Source organism: Prionailurus viverrinus, chromosome A2 (assembly GCF_022837055.1).
Source record: "Prionailurus viverrinus isolate Anna chromosome A2, UM_Priviv_1.0, whole genome shotgun sequence".
Classification (NCBI taxonomy): Eukaryota; Metazoa; Chordata; class Mammalia; order Carnivora; family Felidae; genus Prionailurus; species Prionailurus viverrinus.
In genome coordinates this window covers 7,377,218-7,395,004 of record NC_062562.1, presented here as the reverse complement: position 1 = coordinate 7,395,004, position 17,787 = coordinate 7,377,218, and the positions used below count along the sequence as shown (strand labels likewise).

At 51.7% G+C, this 17,787-nt stretch overlaps 1 protein-coding gene across 2 annotated transcripts in view; it reads right to left on the bottom strand.

Moving 5' to 3' along the window:
- Window positions 1-17,787, bottom strand: part of LDLR (low density lipoprotein receptor) — a 31,774-nt gene that overhangs the window by 3,676 nt on the left and 10,311 nt on the right. For both annotated transcript variants that reach the window (XM_047850266.1, XM_047850267.1), the window contains exons 5-15: window positions 14,520-14,642; window positions 12,649-12,771; window positions 11,303-11,422; window positions 10,729-10,854; window positions 8,550-8,721; window positions 8,232-8,459; window positions 5,548-5,666; window positions 5,199-5,338; window positions 3,005-3,146; window positions 2,742-2,894; window positions 2,309-2,491 (exon numbers count right to left, since the gene is read on the bottom strand). In XM_047850266.1, the coding sequence (XP_047706222.1) occupies window positions 2,309-2,491; window positions 2,742-2,894; window positions 3,005-3,146; window positions 5,199-5,338; window positions 5,548-5,666; window positions 8,232-8,459; window positions 8,550-8,721; window positions 10,729-10,854; window positions 11,303-11,422; window positions 12,649-12,771; window positions 14,520-14,642 (1,629 nt within the window). The remainder of the gene's footprint in view (window positions 1-2,308; window positions 2,492-2,741; window positions 2,895-3,004; window positions 3,147-5,198; window positions 5,339-5,547; window positions 5,667-8,231; window positions 8,460-8,549; window positions 8,722-10,728; window positions 10,855-11,302; window positions 11,423-12,648; window positions 12,772-14,519; window positions 14,643-17,787) is intronic.

Below are 17,787 nucleotides of genomic sequence, written 5' to 3'. Positions count from 1 at the left end.
CCTGGTGCTGCTCGGCGTCCTTAAAAGCTCAAAGCGACTTGGAGGGACTCCCGGGTTTGGGAGGCACCACGCTGGGGCCTTATTCATTAGCAGACACGGTTATGGAGCGGATTTAAGAGGGCCCTTCAGCCAAGCGTTACGAGGCTCTGGGAAAGGGGCCAACGTCTGGGAGGCAAAAGCCTGCAGGTACGTTCTCAACAGTTGGTGAGGTCGCTGGTGGAATTTTTCACCCTGGGTCTGCATTTGATGGAAATGAGACCGTTCTGGGTGGGGCAGCGGCCACCACGTGACTCCATACCGTGCAGCAACCCCAGTGCCTGGCTTGGATCGCACCGAGGCGCCCTAGTCCTGTCTCAACTGTCCCCAGTTAATAAATATTGGGGGAGACCTCGTTACGCAACCATGAATGTGCACCTGAGCCCTGTAAGGGCCCAGTGCAAATCAAAGTTTAAAGTCCTTCAAGCAGGCAAACAGGCTGCTTGAAGACCACACCTGGGAAGACTGAAAGACCACACCTGGGTCACATATACGTAGGTCACCAGTTAAAGTCAACCCCACCTGGGTGCATGGAATTTCTACTTTGACATCGGCTCAGATTTAAGAAAACTTAACAGAAATAACTTAAGGTGGGGTGCCCGGGTGGCTCAGTCGGTTAAGCATCCGACTCTTGATCTCGGCTCAGGTCATGGCCTCATGGTTCATGAGACTGAGCATAGAGCCTGCCTGGGATTCTCTCTCCTTCTCTCTCTGCACCTCCCCCTCCCTCAAAGTAAATAAATAAATAAACATTAAAATAAATAAATAAATAAATAAATAAATAAGGCAGCAGCAAGATCTTTGAGAAGTTTTTCCCTTAAAAGGACTCATTCACCAAAATCGAGACGCCCTAGACAGGCCTGCTTGTGAAATGGGTTTTCAAGCAGGGGCACCCCCCAAGCAACAAGGTTTCCCGGCCTCCCTTGACCACAGCATTCCCCGCTTTACCTTGTTTATGGCTGCACAGGGGCTTTAGCTACTCTGAGTGGGGGAAAATGTCTGAAACTTGCTGATGCGCCTTTTTCTGGTCAAAAAAAAGTCTAGGGGCTCCATTTTCTAGCTGATCGAACTCCAGGACAGGGGCCCTCTGGTGGCCAAAGAGATGAATGGCAAGTCTTCCACCGATTTCACCGAGAGCCCAGCTCTGACCTTGAGACTGGTAGGGTGAGGACAGCGAGGCCCTACCCACAAGCAAAAACTTAGAGCCTCCTCCCTGCCTCCCACCAAAAAGACTTTAGTAATCAAGTAACATCCTAATGTGTGTGGTGTTTTCTGGTTTTTGTTTAATAAAAATTAAGGCCAAGATCCCATGACAAAGGATCACATTTTTAGGAAGACAGGATCTGACTCTACACTTGCCTCTTTGAGACCCTGGCTCTGATCAAACTATATTTACAAAACCAAGTGTTTGGCCCATAGTTTGGTGATTTTTTTTTTTTTTTTTTAATGTAGTTGGGCACCTGGGTGGCTCAGTCGGTTAAGCATCTGGTTTTGGCTCAGGTCAGGATCTCACGGTTTGTGGGTTCGAGTCCCCCATTGGGCCCGCTGTTGTCAGCTCAGAGCCTGCTTTGGATCCTCTGTCTCTCCCTCTCTCTGCCTCTCCCCTGCTCATTCTCTCTCTCTCTCCCAAAAATAAACATTAAAGAGGCACCTGGGTGGCCCAGTAGGTTAAGCATCTGATTTTGGCTCAGGTCATGATCTCACAGTTCGCAGGTTCAAGCCCTGCATCGGGTTCTGTGCTGACAGCTCAGAGCCTGGAGCCTGCTTCCAATTTTGTCTCCCTCTCTCTCTGCCACTGCCCTGCTCATGCTCTGTCACGAGTGCGCTCGCTCGCTCTCTCGAAAATAAACAGTAAAAAAATACTAAAAAAAAATAATGTAGTAAAATATTATTTAAGTGCTGGGCTTTGGGTATGCCCTCAGATGGTGCCCAAGGGAGTGCCTCACCGCCTCACCCTGGCCCTGTTGGGCAAGTGCCTGAAAACAGGTCATCAAAGGGGCCTCGATAATGTTTCAGGTCCCCGTGCCTGGAGGACTCTGGGATAAGCCACCACCACGCACCCAAAGCCTTCACACGCCTTAGGGGGGGTTGGCGGGCACTGTTATCAGCCCCATTTAACAGCAAGGGGAACGGAGGCTTCCGCGAGGCACAGGCCAGGTCAGAAAGTGCAGGGGCGAAAGGTAAGCCCACTCCATCCCTTCACCAAGATTCCCTTGGCCCATCGAGCTGCCCGAGCTGTTAAACCGGGGCCCAGGGTAGTCCCGACGTCTACCTTGGTGGGACACCGTCACCGTCTCAGGCGTGGTGAACTCAGGGCTGGCCACGGACCACGGGCCGGCTGTGTGCTTTGGCCCCGCGGTTGGGGGGCGCACTGTCGTCCTCACGGCTGTGGAGCGCACCGTTGGCCTGACCGTGACCGTGGAGGTCGCCCGGGGGGTCACGACAGGTTCGGGCTCTGAAAGAAGAAACATCTCCTGAGTGCCCCGCGGCCCAAGTGCCCCTCTGATAACTGTGCTGCTCGTGACCACGGAGAGGAAGTACGTGCCGTTGGCCACAAAGAAATAAAATCAATGTAGTGAAACTTGAAACCCGCTAGTAACGGTGTCGTTATTCCATCATTGGTTGTACTCCAAACGGGAGATTCACGAGTGTTACAGACACAAGGGTGGCGGAAGCAGGACTCGTGCCCAGGCTGGTGCCCCTACCTATGAGGCAGCTCCTCATGTCCTTGGCCAGCAGCATGCCATCCGGGCAGGCACAGGTGAACTTGGGTGAGTGGGGGTTGATCTGTGGGGCCGGGAGACACAGGTACTGGCAACCACCGTTGCGGAGGGCCGTCCTCTCACACCAGTTCACCCCTGAGGCGGAAGAGGCAGGGAGTCAGGGTGAGAACAAGATTAGAAAATTCTGGAAAGTTCCAGAAATAACAGCAGGGAAGCAGAGGGGGGAGCAGTCACCCCGTCTTTACCTCTTGGCTGTGTGAGTTTGTGAAAAAGGACAATGTCCTCCGGGGACAACAGGTTTTCTGCTAGCAGATTAATGTCTGAGCCGGTGAGGCGGTTGGCACTGAAAATGGCTTCGTTCATGATGTCCGTCCAAAATACTTTATCCTATACGGGCATGAAAAGAGACGGCAGATCCCATTAACCATGGGCAGAGGGCACACGAATCTCCGGGAAGAAGCAGCACTAGGTGGCACTAGCCTCGTTTATTTTTTCTTCAAAAAAAGTTTTGGGGCGCCTGCGTGGCTCAGTTGGTTGAGCATCTGACTTCGGCTCAGGTCGTGATCTCACGGTCCGTGAGTTCGAGCCCCGTGTCGGGCTCTGTGCTGACCGCTCGGAGCCTGGAGCCTGCTTCGGATTCTGGGTCTCCCTCTCTCTCTGCCTCTCCCCTGCTCATGCTTTGTCTGCCTCTCTCTCTCTCTCTCTCTCTCTCTCTCTCCCAAAAATAAACATTAAAAAATTTTTTTACAAAATAAAAAAGTTCTAATTGTGGGGCGCCTGGGTGGCTCAGTCGGCTTGGGGGTCCGACGACTTCGGCCCAGGTCACGGTCTCACAGTTTGTCTGCTGACAGCTCAGAGCCTGGAGCCTGTTTCAGATTCTGTGTCTCCCTCTCGCTCTGCCCCTCCCCTGCTCACACTCTGTCTCTCTCAAAAATAAATAAAAACATTTTTAAAAACTTCAAAAAGTTTAAATGTATAAAATACACACAAAACTGACCATCTTAACCCTTTTTCAGTGTGTTCAGTAGCATGAAATACATTCACATGGTTGTGCAGCCCTCCCCACCACCCATGCCCCAAACTTTCTCATCTTCCCAAACTGAGACTCTGTCCCCATGAAATAGACTCCCCCCCCTCCCCCAGCCCCCCCCCCCATCTACTTCCTGTCTCTATGGATGGGACTCCTCTAGGGACCTCATGTAAGTGGAATTCTACAGGGGCACGTGGGTGGCTCAGTTGGTTAAGCATCTGACTCTTGATTTCAGTTTAGGTCATGATCTCACGGTTCATGAGTTCCGGCCCCACATCTGAGGTTCGAGCCTGCTTGGGATTCCGTCTCCCCCTCTCTCTGCCCCTCCTTTGCTCGCCCGCATGCGCACTTTAAAAAGTTAAAAAAAAAAAAATAGAATTCTACAGCATCTGTCCTTCTGTCCTTTTGTGTCTGGCTTAGTTCCCTCAAGGCTCGTCCGTGTTGGAGCATGTGTTAGAATTTCCTTCCTTTTTCAGGCTGAACCACATTCCAGTGTATAGATACACATCTTGTTTAGCAGATCAGCTCTGATGGGACACCCAGGTCGCTTCCACCTCTGGGCTGTTGTGAATCCTGCTGCTTGAACACGGGTGTACGAATATAGCAACATTTCCTCAGAGCCGTTCTCTGCTGTGGCGCTACTCGGGCCAGACAACCCACTTTGGCTGGTCCCCTCTTCTCTTTGAAGGGTGGTCACCAGCCTCTATCCGCTAGGAACTAGTAACCCCCCCTCAAGTGCAACAACCAAAGTCTTCAGAAAGTGCCAAATGTCCCCTGGGCGGCAAGATGGCCTCCAAGTGAGAATTCCTACTCTAAGACTCTTTTGGAGAGGGCGTGCTCGGAGGGCTCTGTTGGGAGAGTGTGTGATTCTTGATCTCAGAGTCTTGAGTTCGAGCCCCGCACTAGGGGTAGAGTTTACTTAAGAAAAAAAAAAGAAAGAAAAGAAAAAAAAGCAACGTGGGGGCCCCTGGGTGACTCAGTTAAGCGTCTGACTGTTGATTTCGGCTTGGGTCACGATCTCATGGTTTGTGGGATCTAGCCCTGCGTCAGGCTCTGTGCTGACAGCATGGAGCTTGCTCGAGATTCTCTCTCTCAACCTCTCTTTCTGTCCCTCCCCCATTTGTGATCTCTGTCTCAAAAAATTAACATAAAAAAAACCCCCCAAAAACCAAGCAACAACTCTTTGACTCTTTTGATGAGAAGAAAATAGAAATAACTCCAGATCTAAGACCTTTTTACAGCCACAGACAGTCTTCTAAGTTAGTCCTGGCTTGGATGAACTAGACAATGTGGGCTGACCCATTAGCCTGAGCGCTTATGCCTCCTATGTCAGTCGTGCTCAGTAACCGGGACTTGGATGTGAATTCCCTCAGGCGCCCAAGGAGCAACCACTTGCTTCCAGCCCCCACCTCAAAGATGGCCAAGGAGAAGGGGTGTGCCAGCTTTTTCTCATCCTCCAAAACGGTCTTCCGGTTCCCCCCGTTGACATCAATGCTCGAGATGGAGTGGAGCTTGGAGTCGACCCAGTAGAGGCGGCCACCAGAAAGATCTAGAACCCACAGTGGACAAGGAGAGGTCACACGCCGACGCCCAAGGGGCCCGGGCCTGGCCACTCCACTCCCCGCAGGAAGGAGCACCCCCAAGGACCTGGCGGCGATGCGCCCAGAAAAGTAGCCCCAACAACCCACCACCATGTAGGAGTGACAACCCCATTCCGGGGCCGTGTGGACCCCAGGGACCACGGTCCCAAGGACATACCCAGGGTGATGCCATTGGGCCACTGGATGTCCTCCGTCACTAGCGAGTAAACATCGACGCCGTTCAGACCCCCCTTCTTGATCTCGGCGGGGGTTCCCCAATCCGTCCAGTACATGAAGCTGGTGGGAGAGTAACACGAACAGGAGAAGGTCAGTGGGGGAGGCGCCCAGCGTGCCCCGAAGAGCGGCCCCCATCTGGAGCAGCAGGACAGGAATCGGAAGAAGCCCCCCAAGGAGACCTTGGACTGGTTCTTCTGCTACCCTAGTGCCTGCAACATGGGGAGACCTGGCAGGATTTAGAACCTTCCAGAACAAAGGGAGACTTTGATTCCAACGTCAGGACCAGGACCCGTAACGTATACCCTTCAGCCTTTCTGAAGGCTTTGATACATTTTTAATTTTATAATTTGTTTTTTGCCTTTAAAACGATTTTTTTAATTGTGGCAAAATATACGCCACATAAACCATCTTGATTGTTATTTATTTATTTATTGTGTTTGTTTTTGAGAGGCAGAGAGAGACAGAGCATGAGTGGGGGAGTGGCAGAGAGAGAGGGAGACCCAGAATCCGAAACAGGCTCCAGGCTCTGAGCCGTCAGCCCAGAGCCCGACGCGGGGCTCGAACCCATGAACCGTGAGATCACGACCTGAGCCAAAGTCAGACACTCAACTGGCTGAGCCACCCAGGCGCCCCAAACCATCTTGATCGTTTTTAAGTATCCAGTCAGTGGCATTAAGTACACATAGACCACCATGCAGCCATCCCCGGAACTTTCCCATTTTCCCAAGCTGAAACTCTGACCCTATTAAATGCCGCCTCTTCCTTCACCTCCCCCAGCCCCCCGCACCCACCACTCGGCTTTCTGACTCTATGAATGGGACTCCTCTAGGGACCCCCTGGAAGTAGAATCCTATAATATGTGTCCTTTTGTGTCTGGCTTCTTGCACTTAGCATAATGTCTCCAAGGTTCGCCGCTGGTGCCAGAATTTACTTCCTTTTTGAGACTGAGTAAAATGCCATTGGGTGGACGGACCACATTTAGTTTCTCCTTCGTCCACTGCGGGGGCCCATACCCTGGCAGCTGTGAACGTGGGGCTACAAATCCCTGCTCACATGCCTGCGTTCGCTGCTTTCCCATCTACACTGAGAAGCGGATCTCCGATGGCTTTTGAGCCTCTGAAGAGATGCTCGAACTCACAAGTAGACAAACGTACCAGCAGTCGCCCCATAATGACCGGCAAGAGTGAAAACCTGCTGCCGACAGTGAGGGAAAGGAGTCTTCGGGTGCCCTTCTGGACGGAGGGTCGGTTTCACAATCCAGGTGCTGAACGACAATTTGCTGCTCTATCCACGCCCGTACCCCCGGAGCTAGTAATCCAACTTCTGGAATGAAGAATCTAGAATCTACAGTCCTGCAGGTAAACTGCAGTGACTCACATTCAAAGGTATTCAAAGGGATCTGCAGCCTTTGTGTGAGCTAAGGGGGAAAAATAACTAAATTCCCACACACTGGGTACAAGGAAATCATGGCTCAACAAGCCAACAGGGAATGAACCCCATACGCCAAACGAAAAAGCCAGATGAACACTGCGTGATCACGTGTGGCTATTTGTGGGGGGAAAGAAACACGAGAGCAGACGGCACACGCGCACACACACACGCACGCACGCACCACGACTTGTATCTAAGTGGTTTTCTCCGGGAGTCTCTCTCTTTCTGAAAGCTGCGGGAATAAAGTCACTCAACCGAGTGGCCCTCCGCCAAACAAGAACAAATGTTTTGTTCGATGGGGACCCAGGCCTACCTGCACCCCAGCTCTAGCCCACCTGATTCGTGCTTCTCTCCCAAGTTCCCCTTTCCTCTGATTGTTGCCGCCAGGTTGCCCTTCCAGAATTGTGCAATTCCACACCCAGCAGGTGTGGCGTAACAGGCGCAGTACACGGGGCGGGGACACGGGTACCCCCCAAGTGGGCCCCGGAGCTGCTGAGTCAGCCGCGGGCCCTGTAAACACCCTCCTGGGGGCTCCGAGGCATGGCGACCTTCACTCCCTGTGACGTCCTCCCCAAAACTACCATCAGGGCTGACTGTTCTGACCTTTCCTGTCCAGGCACAGGATACTCGGCCATAAAATCCCAAATCGGGATTTAAATAAGTACTAATTTTGAATACCATTTTAAACATCCCTACTTTGGGGCACCCGGGTGGCTCAGTCGGTTAAGCGTCTGACTCTTGGTTTCGGCTCAGGTCTTGATCTCATGATCTTGTGAGTTTGAGCCCCCGCATCGGGCTCTGTGCTGACAGCATGGAGCCTGCTTGGGATTCTCTCTCTCTCCACCCCTCTCCTGCTCACACCATCTCTCTCAAAGTAAATAAATAAACTTAAAAAAAATCCATATTCTAACTTCTGGTTTTGGGGCCCTCGTCCTGAGGGCACAACTTTCCAGGGCCCGCTGCCATCTCGGGGACCGCAGCGAACCTCAAGAGGGATCGGCCCCTGGCTCCCAGAGGGTGGGTGGGGGAAGGGCGACTGTTCAGGTCCTGCTTTTTCCTGAGAGCAGGAGCCACTGTGGGTGGGGACAGTCCAGCTCGGGCACACGCCTTCCCCCGGTTGGAGCCCTAACCAGTTCTTGAACCCCGCCCGTGTTCTCCGTTCCTTCCGTGGCCCTCGGCTTTAGCAGCACCCACCCGTGAACGGGATCCACCACGATGGCACGTGGCTTAGAGCCTTTCTCCTTGAAGAGCGTCTTTCTCTTCACACCCTTGGTGTCGGCCACGGAGACGGTGCCCAGGATGGAGTCTGTCCAGTATATGTTGCTGTGGATCCAGTCCACCGCCAGCCCGTCGGGGGCCTGGAGGTCCTCACTGACGACGGTGTCATAGGAGGAGAAGCCGGGGGCTCTGTCGATTTGGGCGCTGAGGGGGAGGAGCAGGGGAAGGAGAGCGTCAGTGAGAGGGGCCCCGCGCCACCGGGGGTTGAGCGCTGGGTGTGGCTCCAAGGCTCACCTGTAGATCTTCCTTTGGGACAGGTCGGACCAGTATATTCTGTTGCTGGCCACCTCGGTGTCCAGGGCGACCACGTTCTTCAAGTTTGGGATGAGGCTGGTATATTCGCTGCGGTCCAGGGTCATCTTCCTCACCTCGTGGCGGTTGGTGAAAAACAGGTAGGCGATAGTGCCTGGGAACACAGGAAGGACGCTCAGGGGAGCAGAAGGACCCCCCGATTCCCGCTTGTCACCCTTTGGGGTCTGACTGAACCAGAGAAGACACCCAGGATGGGGCGGAAAAGGCCCCCCTAGTGTATTAACCATGTGGTTCTGAGGCCCTGACATCCTGGGCCTTGCAGAGCAGAAGGGACAGCCCCTCCCAGGGCCAGCCAGCTCCTAGGGACTGTTCACAATCTGCCTCAAGTGCAAACGAGCCAGCCCATACCTGCCACCCCCTTTACTGGGCTCTCGCACTCTGGGCCACTATCCACCCGCCTGCCCGGGTCACCCTGGGACAGACACCAGACAGCACGAGCAGCGCCCTGGCCCCAGAGCCTGCTGGGATTCTCCCGTCCAGCCAGTCGTGAGCCTGCTCACCCTGCCTCACCTCATGCCGGAGGAAACCACAAGAGTCTCCAGCCCACGTGTGCCCCCTCACTCTCCCTCGGAGCAACCTGGCGCTTCCCTGTATGGCCCCTGGGACTGCCACGCCCCCTCCTCTTGGGAACTGTAACAACCAATCTTTCCAGTGGGGTCGTCTCCTGATCTGCTGGCCTCACCATGCTTGAATGATAACAAAACCTACATTTTAAAACACTGGGTCCCACATCTGGGTGACTCAGTCAGTTAAGCGTCTGACTTTGGCTCAGGTCACGATCTCAAAGTGTGTGAGTTCGAGACCCGCATCTGGATCTGTGCTGACAGTGCAGGGCCTGGAGCCTGCTTGGGATTTTCTCTCTCTCTCTCTCTCTCTCTCTCTCTCTCTCTCTGCCCCTCCCCTGCTCATGCACTCTCTCTCTCTCTCTCAAAATAAACAAACTTTAAAAAATAAATAAAACACTGGGTCCCCAGCATTTTACATTTTGGAACATAAATATGAAGAAATGAGAAGTTAATGTGTCCACAGGGATTCCTTAGGGCAGTAAATTCTGCTCAGTGCTGTTCATATCACGTTTTCCCTCACTGATCCTCATGCTCCTAGGAGGCCAGGGGTGTTGTCAAAGTCCCTTTATACAGAAGGGGATCGGAGCTCAGAGGGGAGGGGACCAGCCCAAGGTCACACCAACTAGTAAACGGCAGAGCTGGGACTCAAACCCACATTGTCCCGACTCTGGCGGCTGTGCTGTAACCATGACACTGACATTCACCAATGAGCTGACCACGGGAACAACGGACCTCACTCAGGACCCCTCCCCACAACACCACGCCTACCCCTGGGAAGGATCTGTATAGACACTGGCCCTACAGGTTGGAACGAAAGTAGTATCTCAAATCCTAGAGGGTTTTATGATCTCTGTCCCCAGTTTTCCCCAGAACCAGGAAACGCACAGGGGTGTGACAGAGGGAGCCCAAGGAACGGTCACAAAGGGATGACAACAGGGGAGAAAAACTTCAAGGTTAAAACAGATGCTTGAGGAAACGGAAGGCGATCTAAAATATTTCGGCAAGGGGTGCATGGGTGGCTCAGTCGGTTGAGCATCCAACTCTTGTTTTGGGCTCAGGTCATGATCCCAGGGTTGTGGGATTGAGCCCCATGTCTGGCTCTGCACGGAGCGTGGAGCCTGCTTAAAATTCCTTCTCTCTCTCTCTCTCTCTCTCTCTCTCTCTCTCTCCCTCTCCCTCTCCCCCTCCTACCACTCACGCTCTAGCTCTAAGAAAAAACAAAAAACAAAAAGACCTCCCAAAACAGCTGGAGGGGGAGCGGGGCCTTCATAGGGCCATTGCTTTTCACCTCTTGTCCCCTAAAGCCACTGGCCGGGCTGGGGGCCGCAAACCATTCCCTGTGCAATTGACCTGTGTCCCCAGAGAAGCTGGACATGTGTGGGCAGCCTCCCAGCAAGTTCCTAACTGGGCCGCTCATCCCTCTGCCAGAGGGCACACGGTCTGCCCGGGCCTTTGGAGTGTATGCAAAGTTCACATGATGAAACCCGCCACCGCATCTGCTCCCGGCGCCGTCCCCGCCCCCGCCCCTGGCTCACCCACAGCCTTGCAGGCCTTGGTGAGGGGGTCCAGCTGGAAACCCGCCTCGCACTCGCACTTGTAGCTGCCCTCGAGGTTCACGCAGAGCTGGCTGCACACGTCGGGATCCTGACACTCATCGATATCTGCAAGCCGGGACACAGAAAGGGGTTTGGGGCTTCTTCCTCATGGGGTGCTGATGGGAGTGAGGGCTCCCACCGAAAGCCATCCCTCCCAGTGGCAGGGTCTTGGTGACCATCAGGTTCAGAAACGAACACACTGAAATAGCCAAGTGTCATCTCCAGCAGTGACCCTGACCTCCCTGTTCACCTCAGGGATGCAGCCAAGCAGAGCAAAGGCTGCGTCAGCCGAGATTTCTTTCTTAATTATTAATCCCCAAAGGCAAGGACAGGGTGCTCCTCGGGGGCCAAGCCTGTGCTAGAATGGCCCGTGCATTTGGCACCTCATGAAATCCTCCCTACAGGCCTGTGAGGTCAGGACCGCTTTCGTGCCCACTTAACAGACGGGGAAACTGAGGCACAGAGGGTTGGGCCACCACACGAGGGGAAAGGGCCAAGGCAGCTCGGGAATCACCTTCACATCTTCGCTGGTCCACCAGCTGGAAGCCCTCGGGGCACAAGCACTCATAGCCGATCTTGAGGTCGTTGCAGATGTGGGAGCAGCCGCCCCTGTTGTCCAGACACTCGTTGGTCTCTGCGACAGGAGGGACACAGACCGGTCACGCTCAGGTCATCAGCCTCCCTGCGCTATCTCATCAGCCTTATCGTAATCACCACAATGACGTGGAGGCCAGTGAACTACCAAGTCCCCTAAAAGGTCTTAAAATAACCACTGTCACGTGCAATGCCACGGATGAACCTGGAGGACATTCCGCTGAGTGAAATACGCCAGGCACAGATGGACAGATACTGGAGGATTCACTCCTAGGAGGTCCTTAGTGGAGTCAAAGTCAGAGACAGGAAGTAGATGGGGAGTAGGGGCTGGGAGTCAGTGTTCCACGGCAAAGAGGCCCAGTTTGGGAAGATGAGGAAGTTCTCAAGATGGATGGTGGTGAGGGCTGTAGGACCACGCGAATGTACTAACACTGCTGAACGTTACCCCTAAAACTGGTTAAGAAGGTAAATCTGAACGTTATTTTTTTGTCAACCACATTTCAAAATGTTCTTGATTATAAAAAAATAAAAACTGTGTTCCACAGTTGCATATACGAACTCCCAACAGCCCTGTAGATAGCTCAACTACAGTTGGGGAAACTGAGGCCCAGGCGAGGCTAAATCACTTGCCCAACAGTGCTGGACCGGACTCAGGGCGCTTAAGGTCCAGCGTCCACGACCTGGCGCTTTTCACAGGGCTTCGGCCAAAGCCAACCCACCATCTGTTCTTGTCCGAAAGCTAAGGACAGTTTTTCACGGTTTTTAAATGGTTGAAAAGAAAAATAAGAATCCAAAGAAAACCAGCATTTTGTGCCACATAAAAGGTCTGTGAAATCCAAACATCAGTGTCCATAATAAGGTTTTCTTGGAGCACGGCCACACGCATTCATGTGCGCATGCGTGTACATCCGTCTGCTGTTTTCCTGCTGTAACACCCCGTTGAATAGCTGTGACAGACCTTACAGCTGGTAAAGTCCAAAATATTTACATAGTTATGGTTCACGGAGCACTGCTGAAACTTTACATGCATCCCGTCAGCCACCCCCCAGCAGGGTATGTGAACCATCACTGTCCCATCCTACAGATGTGAACACAGGCTTGGAAACAAAGCCCCTTATCCCCAAGGACCCCCATGTCCGTGTTGCCCCGGAGCTAAAGCACTCACGGGCACGGCTGGGCAGGAGCCTTGCAGCCCCAAAGTATCCATGTCCGAGTCCCACTCCAGCTCCCCACAAGTTCAAGAGCCACCTGCATCCCACGGCTCACCGCACTCCTTCAGAGGCTCGTCCGACCAGTCCCGACAGTCCCGGACCGAGTTGCACACTTTGTCCAGGGTGATGCATTCGCCGCTGTGGCACTTGAACTTGTTGGGCCCCTCGCACAGCGTCACTAAGAGCCAGAGAAGGGAGTCAGGTGCTTCTGAGCTGCAAGAGCCCGCTTACCACTCTTTATTAACATGATAGCTCATTTATACGAGATTACATGCAAATGTATTCATAAATAAAACATGATGTAATCAGTGTCACAGAAATAAACCGTTAAAAATGGTGACGAAGGCAAAATTTGTTATACGCAGGTGACTACAATTTTTATTCAGTTAGCTAGTTTGAGAGAGAGAGACAGAGAGAGAGCGCGCACATGTGTGTGCGCAATTGGGGGAGGGACAAAGGGAGAGGGTGACAGAGGATCCAAAACTCCAAAGCGGACTCCACACTGACAGCAGGGAACTCAATGCGGGGCTCGAACTCACGAACCATGAGCTCATGACCTGAGCTGAAGTCGTACACGTGAGCCACCCAGGCACCCACGTGAGCCACCCAAGCACCCCTAACACAATTTTTAAAAAGTCCATTATCAGAATTTAACTTCTTGTTCACAAAAGTTTGTTTCAGGGGCGCCTGGGTGGCTCAGTCGGTTAAGCGTCCGACTTCGGCTCAGGTCATGATCTTGCGGTCCGTGAGTTTGAGCCCCGCGTCGGGCTCTGTGCTGACAGCTCGGAGCCTGGAGCCTGTTTCAGATTCTGTCTCCCTCTCTCTCTGACCCTCCCCCATTCATGCTCTGTCTCTCTCTGTCTCAAAAATAAATAAACGTTTAAAAAAATAAAAATTAAAAAAAAAACATTTAAAAAAAAGTTCGTTTCAGTCTCTAAGTACTATAATTAAAAATATTTTTTTCTCCATCAAGACTTAAGATCAAGAGTTGGACACTTAACTGACTCCGCCACCCAGGCGCCCCACAAGGATACTGTTTTTAAAATATTGTTCATTGGGGCACCTGGGTGGCGGAGTCGGTTAAGTATCCGACTCTTGGTTTTGGCTCAGGTCATGACCTCACGGTTCGTGAGTTCAAGCCCTGCATCAGGCTCTGCACTAATGGCGCAGAGCCTGCTTGGGATTCTGTCTCTCCTTCTGTCTGCCCCTCCCCTGCCTATGTGTGTGCACGCCCTTAAAAAAAAAAAACAAAAAACAAAAAACAAGAGGTGCCTGGGTGGCTCAGTCGGTTGAGCGTCCAGCTTCAGCTCAGGTCATGATCTCACGGTTTGTGAGTTCGAGCCCCGTGTTGGGCTCTGTGCTGACAGCTCGGAGCCTGGAGCCTGTTTCGGATTCTGTGTCTCCCTCTCTCTCTGCTCCTCCCCTGCTCAGGCTCTGTCTCGCTCTCTCAAAAATAAATAAATAAACGTTAAAAAAAAATTAAGAACAAGAACAACAACAATAAAATAAGCCCACTAGTATCCTTGTGTTTACACGTGTCTCACCACAGTTTAAAACAATTTTTTAAATTAACTCTGCTGATGAACACCTGGGTTGCTTCTAGCATTTTGCCGTTAGGCCAGTGCTGCTCTGCGTGATCCTGAGCCCATCTCTGATTACAGGTGCGAGTTTCTCCGGGGTCATTCCCAGGAGGGGAATCCCTCCACCATAAGCTCAGGAAAGTGCTTAACATCGAACCGTACCGTGTTACCCCTGAGCTCAAAGACAGGAGCTCTGCACACTTTGACCTCGTTGAATCTCACAGTCCTGAAGCAGGTGATTTCATAACATACATGTTTTCAGGTAAATGGAAGTGAAGCTCAGGGGGGTTGAGTAAGTTGCCCGAGGACGCACAGCGCACGCAGGGCCGACCCGAGAGGAGCTCACCATTGATGCAGCCAAGCTCGTCGCTCATGTCCTTACAGTCATATTCCCGGTCGCACTGCCGGCTGCCATGGATACAGGTCCCATCTGAGCACTGGAACTCATCAGGCCGGCACGTGGCGACAGCTGGGAAAGACAGGGCACATGTTGGTTTTTCTCAAGGGAACCGCGAAGACAAAATAAACTACCACCTTTATTGTTTTGTCTTTTTTTTTTTTTTAATGTTTACTCGAGAGAGAGAGACAGACAGAGACAGAGACAGAGTGTGAGTGGGGGAGGGGCAGAGGGAGAGGGAGACACAGAATCCGAAGCAGGCTCCAGGCTCTGAGCCATCAGCCCAGAGCCCGACGCGGGGCTCGAACTCACAAACTGCGAGGTCATGACCTGAGCCGAAGTCGGTCGCTTAACTGACTGAGCCCCCCCCCCCGGGCGCCCCTCAACTACCACCTTTAAAAACAGCAATTTCCTGGCTGCCTTGGGCATCAGAGACAGCCTGTAACAGGAAAGACATTAGCGGTGAAAAAACACACTCTACGACCTCCATGAGCAGGAGACAGCGCCTTGTCATTTCACCTGCTTCTCACCCCAGGAACAACCAGTCTTCATATTCAAAATTCTAGGCGATGTAGATTTATTTATTTATAAATGTTTATTTGATTTTTTTAAAGTTCCTTTATTTATTTTGAGAAAGAGAGCACGAGCAAGCAGGGGAGGGCCAGAGAGAGAGAAAAGAGAGAGAATCCCTAGCAGGTTCCATGCCGTCAGCATGGAGCCCGATGCGAGGCTCGAACGCACAAACCCGTGAGATCATGACCTGAGCCAAGATCAAGAGTTGGACGCTCAACCAACTGAGCACCCCCCAGGTGCCCCTGCCAACGTAGTTTTAAAGCTTCTTTCATGGCAGCAAGTACCGTTCTCCTCAATGAAGAAGAACCCCGGAAAATTATTACCGAAGTCACAGAGCAACGTTTGGAAAATAGGGAAGTGGGGTGGGGAGCACCCTAATGCAACCAGTGAGTTTTCTGGGAGTCCTCTCCACTCTTTCCACATACTCGTTTTTTCAGAACGCATAACTGTTTTTTTTTCCAATTTTATTTTTAAGTAATCTCTACACCCAACGTGGGGCTCGAACTCACAACCCGAGATCAAGAGTCCCACACTCTACCAACTGAGCCAGCCAGGCGCCCCAAGGACACGTAATTTAATACAATGCTGGAAGAGCCAACAGGCCACTCTCAGCAGAAAAGCAATGGCATGTTCCCAATCGGGAACAGAGGCAGGACAAATTATGACCGATGCTGTCAGCATCACCAAGTACAACACGGCCCATCACTGCGAAACAGCTCCAGAGTTTACAAGACATGTGGGGAAAAAGACAAATTTTTCGTTTCTGCAAGGGACCAAGGCACTGGTTACTCAGCCTTTCTGGGCCTCAGTTTCCCCATCTGTAAAGAGTGGGGGAAGCCTGCTCACAAGTTATGAGAATTAAGTTAGTTTGTGTTAAGTTTTAGTACAGGGGCGCCTGGGTGGCTCAGTCAGTTAACCATCCAACTTCAGCTCAGGTCATGATCTCAAAGGTCCACGGTTCGAGGCCTAAAATGGGCTCTGTGCCGATAGCACTGAGCCTGCTTTGGATTCTCTGTCTCCATCTCATGCCCCCTCTCTGCTCACATGCCGTCTCTCTCACAAATAAACAAACATTAAAAAAAAAAAAAATTTTTAGTACAGATCATGTACAAAGTCATCCATTATTTTAAAATGTGACTTTTCGGGTAGCCTGGGTGGTTCAGTCCGTTAAGCGTCCAACTCCTGATTTCATTCAGCTCAGGTCATGATTTCACAGTTCATGAGATCAAGTCCTGTGTTGGGCTCTGCGCTGTCAGCATGGAGCCTGCTTGGGATTCATTCTCTGTCTCTCTCTCGCTCGCTCTCTCTGCCCTTCCCCCACCCGTGCTCCAGCTCTCTCTCAAAAATAAACATTCAAAAAATAAGTAAATAAAAAATAAATAAGAACGTGCCATTTAGCGGTGCCTGGAGGGCTCAGTCAGACCAGCATGTGACTCTTGATCTTGGGGTCATGAATTTGGGCTCTACGTTGGGTGCAGAGGTTACTTTAAAAAAATAAATAGGAGACTCTTAAATACAGAGAACAAACTGAGGGATGCTGGAGGGGTTTGCGTGGGGGGATGGGCTAAATGGGTAAGGGGCATTAAGGAGGACACTTGTTGGGATGAGCACTGGGTGCTATACTTAGGGGATCAATCACTAGAATCTACTCCTGAAATCATTATTGCACTATATGCTAACTAACTTGGATGTAAATTAAAAAAATAATTAAGTAAACAAATTAATAAATAAATAAATACGGGCACCTGGGTGGCTCATTCGGTTAAGCATCCTACCCTTGGTTTCTGCTCAGGTCATGATTTCACGGGTCATGAGATCGAGCCCTGTGTCGAACTCTGTGCTGACAGTGAGGAACCTGCTTGGGATTCTCTCTTTCCCTCTCATTCTGCCCCCCCTCCCACTCTCTCTCTCTCAAAATAAATCAATAAACTTTAAAATAATTTAAGATTTTTTTCAAGCAACTTTTTAAAAGTCTAATTACAGCTCCCCAGAGATTACCACTAGGGAGCACGCACCTGGGCAAAGATACCAAAGAAATAGGAACATGAAACCCTGGTCTAGATTCACAGGAGCTCTACATCGCTAGTTTTACGACAAGGAAGCACGGACACAGGGCCTGGGCCACACACCTTTCATCTGCACGGTCTCCAACGTGGGAGCCGCTCACCACGTGTGGCAACTTAACTTTCAATTCATTAAAGTGAAATAAAACAAAAAACTCCACTCTCTGGTCACACAAGCTCCACTGGGAGGCAAGGACTGCTCTGGTCAGCACAGACGTGGGACGTCTCCACCACCACAGAAAGTTCTATTGGGACACACTGGACTCCAACCGAAACCTGCAAAGTCCAAGGCCTTTGCCCCATTCTACTGGGGAGGAGAACACAATGCAGTGAGGTTGGGTCCCTAGCCAAGGGTCACAAAGCTTGGGGGTCACCAGCCAGGCCGGGAGCCCAGAATCCTTTCTGGACCACAATAATACTGCAACATGCAGCTTGCTCCCTTGTAGGAAAAAGAGCTTATTGTGTAAGTGTTAAAGACAGAGTCTCCTGGGGGTCCTGGGGGGCTCACTCAGTTGGTTAAGCGTCTGACCCTTGATCTCTGCTTAGGTCACAACCTCGTGGTTTGTGAGTTCAAGCCATGT